Source organism: Nothobranchius furzeri, chromosome 2 (assembly GCF_043380555.1).
Source record: "Nothobranchius furzeri strain GRZ-AD chromosome 2, NfurGRZ-RIMD1, whole genome shotgun sequence".
NCBI lineage: Eukaryota > Metazoa > Chordata > Actinopteri > Cyprinodontiformes > Nothobranchiidae > Nothobranchius > Nothobranchius furzeri.
In genome coordinates, this window is record NC_091742.1 from 23,197,401 (window position 1) to 23,202,400 (window position 5,000).

Consider the following 5,000-nt stretch of genomic DNA (forward strand, 5'->3'; position numbering starts at 1 on the left):
GACAGATGGGTAAAAAAAAATAAACGATGCTCGGAGGAGGGGGAGGGGGCATGGGACTGTTCTCCTGGTCCGGGTGGAGATGAAAATGGCGGCACAGTTCCAGAGTCTGAGTGAGGTGGGATAAGTAGTGAGATAATGACAGCGAGGAGAAAATGAGACCTTTTATCAGCATCCTGAACTCGCTCCGGGATGAAAGACCCTCGGTATTTAAAGAAACGCCAGTAAAAAGAAGGATGTGTGAGGATTACATCGTTTTTTCTCCTCAAATCCACTCGTCTGTGCTACATTTAAATGCATTGTTACAGTATTGGAATGAGCAGTGCTCTGTGTGTGCATGCATGTGTGCGTGCATGTGTGTGTGTGTGTGTGTGTGGGTGGGGGGTATTGCTCGGATGATACAACTGTTCTCCAATGAACCGTTTAGAAATGTAAAAATAAATAAATAAAACAAACAAACAAAAAAGGCCACACTACAAATTAAAAATACGCCTTAAAATTCCCATAAATACATAATAAAATAAATAAATAAAAACTTCGAAGTGTCGTACAAAGTTCTGATATTATCCTTTTTTCCAACATTTAATGGAAGTTCTGTCTACAAATGTGAGACCATAAATATATGAAGTATTTTTTTTGTAACGGTTAATTTTAGGTGGATTTATTTGAAATATCTCTTATATCTTTAAGCAAAAACTGGATTATAAACAGTAGGAAAGATCTCTCCAGAAACTCTATTTAATACTGCTCATATCACAATGGTTACGACACAATAAAATACTGCAAGTTATCAAAACTGTACAGGAAATCTTACAAGTTTCTCTAAAATACTTTTTTGTTGTTGTTTTTATTCTTAGTGTGCGAGGCGAGAGAGTTTGTCTCTGTCCTTGCGCCGACTGCTCGGCCCTCTGCTCTGCTCTGGAGCAGAGGGGTCATCGAGGTCCGTCCGCCTCGCCAGCGACTCGGTTCTGAAGCTCTGGAAGGCTGATGGCTACTACGAGTCGCGGGAGACTCGCAGTCTAGGAAGAAAGAAGAATGCCGAGTTCCTACCGAGTTCCTCCGGCACGGCGCACTCTCTAACTCATTATCTTCTTTTCTCTGTGTGTATTGTAACATACTCCACTAGCTAATCTACTTCACAGTTACAGGTGTGTGTTAGTGGCGTGCCGCCTGGCGGTGGGGTTGTTTTAGGCAGGGTGAGGGCAGTGCCACCCTATTGGGTGTTTATGTGAGTGTCCTAAGGGGCAGGATGGGGCCAGCGGGTCAGCGGTGGCGGTAGTGTCTCATGAGGGGGACGATGCACGAGGGCGGTCCGGACATCTTGAGGAACGGGTGCTGGAGGAGCTCCCGGGCAGTGGCTCTCTGTGACGGCTCTCTCACCAGCATCGTGTCGAGGAAGGAGCGCAGCACCGTGGACACCTGGAGGACAAATACAAAGCTTTACATCAAACTTAAACAATATATGAATAAACATTCTGTAGATTATAGGACTTTTATTTTAATAAAACAACAAATTGCAGGACAGCAGTGTTGGGAGTAACGCAGTACAAAAGTAATTAATTACTGTAATGCATTGCTTTTTGCTGTAATGTGGTAATGTAAGGCATTACAGGGAAAGAAAATGGTAATATTTACTCGGTACAATTGTCAGTAACGCGGTAATTACAATGCATTTTAAACCCAGAATCAAGATGTGTTCCTTAAAAATTCAAATCGCGGGAAACCCGAAGAAAGATCCAGTATCTGCATATATTACGTCATTTATGGACTCAGCTTTGCGGGCAGAGAGGACGCCGCGGTAACGGCTCAACTACTCCAGCTGCGTCCTGCACGCGGCCGCTGTAACATTCACAAAATCGCTCCACCAAAACAAAATAATTCACTTGCGATCGTTCATATCAGCGCATATTCTCTGGTATTTTGTGCTTTTCTGGCGTGCTTTGCCTCAGCTGAGTTCAACTCATTACTGCTGGAGCGCCGCGCATGTGAAGATCCCTTTGGCTGATCGTTAGAAAGAAGGAAGTCTAGGAAACAGTTTTTCTGGAAGACGGAGAAAACATGCAGCAGGCAGGAAGGTTAGAGAGAGAAAGGGCAGGAAGTTATTCAAATAAAATCAAGAAAAAAAATGAAAAAAGTAGGTAGATTTATCCCCAATACACATTTTTACCACTGAAAGGCAATAATACATAAGCATTTAATATTTATACATGTGATAGAATCAGATCACCCCAGAAGTCAGTCCCACATCCAGGGCCGTATCAAGGCATTTGGGGACCAAGGCTAATAGGCTTGGAGCCCCCACCACCTCACTTCCTGCTCAGTTAATATAAGATGGCAGCGTGCTGAGAGTACAGATTGTTGTTGCTTTTATTTAGTAAACAATCATTTTAAAGCACTGTTATTATATCTGACTGTTTTAACAGCAATCCTAGCTCAGACACCACATCACTTTCCACATATATGTCATGAGCTCACTGAGCGTCACATGACCAGATTCATATTGAAGTTGTTTCGGTGAAAGTAACTTAAAGTAATGCAAAAGTAGTGTAATGCCTTACATTTTTAAATCAGTAATATTGTAATGTAAGGAATTACTTTAAAATGAGGGTAACAAGTAATAAATAATGCATTACAGTTTTGAAGGAACTTGCCCAACACTGCACGACAGATAAAAAAAGCTTCAGGTGCGTGCGTGCTCTGATGTTGCGTCAACAGCTGATCATTCACAGCATCTTGTTTTAAAGAGGGCCTAAACTCGTTGTTTCAGTGAATCTGCTGTCATTTCTAGTATGAATGAATGTCTGGTGAGTCGTTTCTATGGAAGTGGAGCTCAGCCAGCGCAGCAGGACGTGGAACTTTACTCTTTATTATTTCCTGGTTTTCCTCTGATTGGCTAACAGCAACGCGAGTCTTCCATTGCTGCCGTTTGCTCTGCAACATTGATGTCTTTACCCCCAACAAATTACTCAAGCCTGAAGGAGCTCTGCTGGACGTCTGGGGTCCTTCTCAGATTAACCACCACAGTTAGGATGTTGATGAAATGTTAAAAAAATGTTATTCCTTTTTTTGTTTTCCTACCTTGTGCGATTCCTTTAGCCGTGGGGGTAGGTTGTCTCGTATCCTCCTCATGGCCTGCAGAGGGGGCTCGTTAAAGTAGGGGGGTTCTCCATCAACCATCTCAATCACCATGATGCCTAAGGACCAGATGTCCACCTGGAAGAAAAAACAAACGTGTTCATTTAATCAGAGTAAACAAGCCCCTCTCTATGTGTGTGTGTGTGTGTGTGTGTGCTTGCGTACGTGTGTATAGAAAGCCAAAGGTGACAAAAAAGCAAATGTTCACATTGCGCGTCTTGAACACAGTATTGACACCAAATGAGATTTTTTTAAAAAGTGCCCGTAAAAAAATGCATGCTGAAACTTTTATGGAAAGCTGATGGTGACACAATATTTTAGCATAACTAACCCCACAATTCCACTATCTCCGCTCCGCCCCCGCTTTCCGCTGCCGCTCGCTTCCGAATTCAAATTATACCATACCCGCTCTTACCTCGGCTCCGCCCCGGTGCGGAGACCTGAGTTTCTCAAACAGGCATGCGCGGGATTTTTGAGATCTTGCGATGAAGTCCGAGCAATAAATGCGGAAATTAGATCCAAACACCTGTTGTGTGGGAGAGCCATAGAAATGAACTGTTTAATCTGCCCATCATTTGTGTTGAGAGACCAGCAGTGTTTGGTTCAACAAAGGGTGAGTACTTTGATAGTGGAAACTGTATTTAAGGCTTATTTTTGTGCACACACACACACACACACACGCACGCCATCGATAGTTGTTAAAAGTTGTTAAACCTGTGCATATGAAACAAAAAAACACTTTTTGTTTATCGATTTATTGTGAAATAATGGAAGTTGTGCTTGCTCCCTTTCCTGTTGGGCGGTTGTGATTTCTGTCCATTGACTGAGGAGGTGCTCCGGCGTCCGGCAAAAATAGAATCGATCCTATTTTTGCCGGATGGCGGAACGGCGGGCGGCACACTGCGCCGCACGGCCGCAGTAGTGGAACAACTCTGATCGACTACAACGGGACCGTTTTTGCTGCGGAGTTCGTGCCGGAGCAGAGCGCAGCGGAGCGGAGATCGTGGAATTTTGGGGTAAAAGACAGGACCACTCTTTTTTTACTTTCTTTGTTTATCTAGCCATCTGAAGCAGCCTTTACTTTTTTATGTCTTACCATTGGCTTTCCATACATGTTTGGGCGGCCATGACACGTGTTTTTTACGGGCGCTTTTTTCTCGCTTTTAGTGTCAATACGCATGTTTAAAATGCGAGTTTTGGCAGCCATTACGTGCATTCAAAACACTTTTTTGTCACCTTTTGCTTTCCACAGATGCATCGGGTGCAAGTTCTCACCTCTGTCCCATAAGGTATTCTTGAGATGACCTCGGGTGCCATCCAGTAGGGTGTGCCCACCAGAGACTTCCTCTTAGGCACCTCTTTGGAGACTTGAGCACAAAAACCAAAGTCTGATAACTTGATCTGCAAACACACACACACACACACACACACACACACACACACACACACACACACACACACACACACACACACACACACACACACACAGCTCTGCTTTTAGGTATACAGACAAGAACTGACCCTCCACGGTGAAAAGCTTCCACAGAAGACACTAATCCCCCTGTTCGCAGTTAATTACACGTCAATTAATCACGTCTTATCATCTGGTTAGAGGGCATTATGCAGGATTTAATTACTGGGGCAACAGTAGTAATTGATGAATGAATGAGTTGCTGGCTCCGGCTGCTGACGAGTGAAAAACGAGGGTTACAGAGAAGATCAAAGAGAGTGAGTGGGTAGGAGATCGATATCTGGAGTACATTATGTGTTTTATAGTAGTTGTGTGGCAGCATTAGGGGCAAACTCCCAGGGAGATCATGTGGACATACCCGTCCATCGCTGGTCAGGAGGATGGAGTCGCTTTTTAT

The 5,000-nt window shown here is 43.8% G+C and overlaps 1 protein-coding gene across 4 annotated transcripts in view; it reads right to left on the minus strand.

Moving 5' to 3' along the window:
* Nucleotides 1-5,000, minus strand: part of pak5 (p21 protein (Cdc42/Rac)-activated kinase 5) — a 99,870-nt gene that overhangs the window by 905 nt on the left and 93,965 nt on the right. For all 4 annotated transcript variants that reach the window (XM_015948141.3, XM_015948143.3, XM_070545096.1 and 1 more), the window contains 4 exons: nucleotides 4,962-5,000; nucleotides 4,408-4,533; nucleotides 3,076-3,210; nucleotides 1-1,416 (listed from right to left, as the gene is read on the minus strand). The exon at nucleotides 1-1,416 is cut by the window's left edge and continues 905 nt beyond it; the exon at nucleotides 4,962-5,000 is cut by the window's right edge and continues 88 nt beyond it. In XM_015948141.3, coding sequence (XP_015803627.3) covers nucleotides 1,261-1,416; nucleotides 3,076-3,210; nucleotides 4,408-4,533; nucleotides 4,962-5,000 — 456 coding nt within the window. In that variant the 3' untranslated portion in view covers nucleotides 1-1,260. The remainder of the gene's footprint in view (nucleotides 1,417-3,075; nucleotides 3,211-4,407; nucleotides 4,534-4,961) is intronic.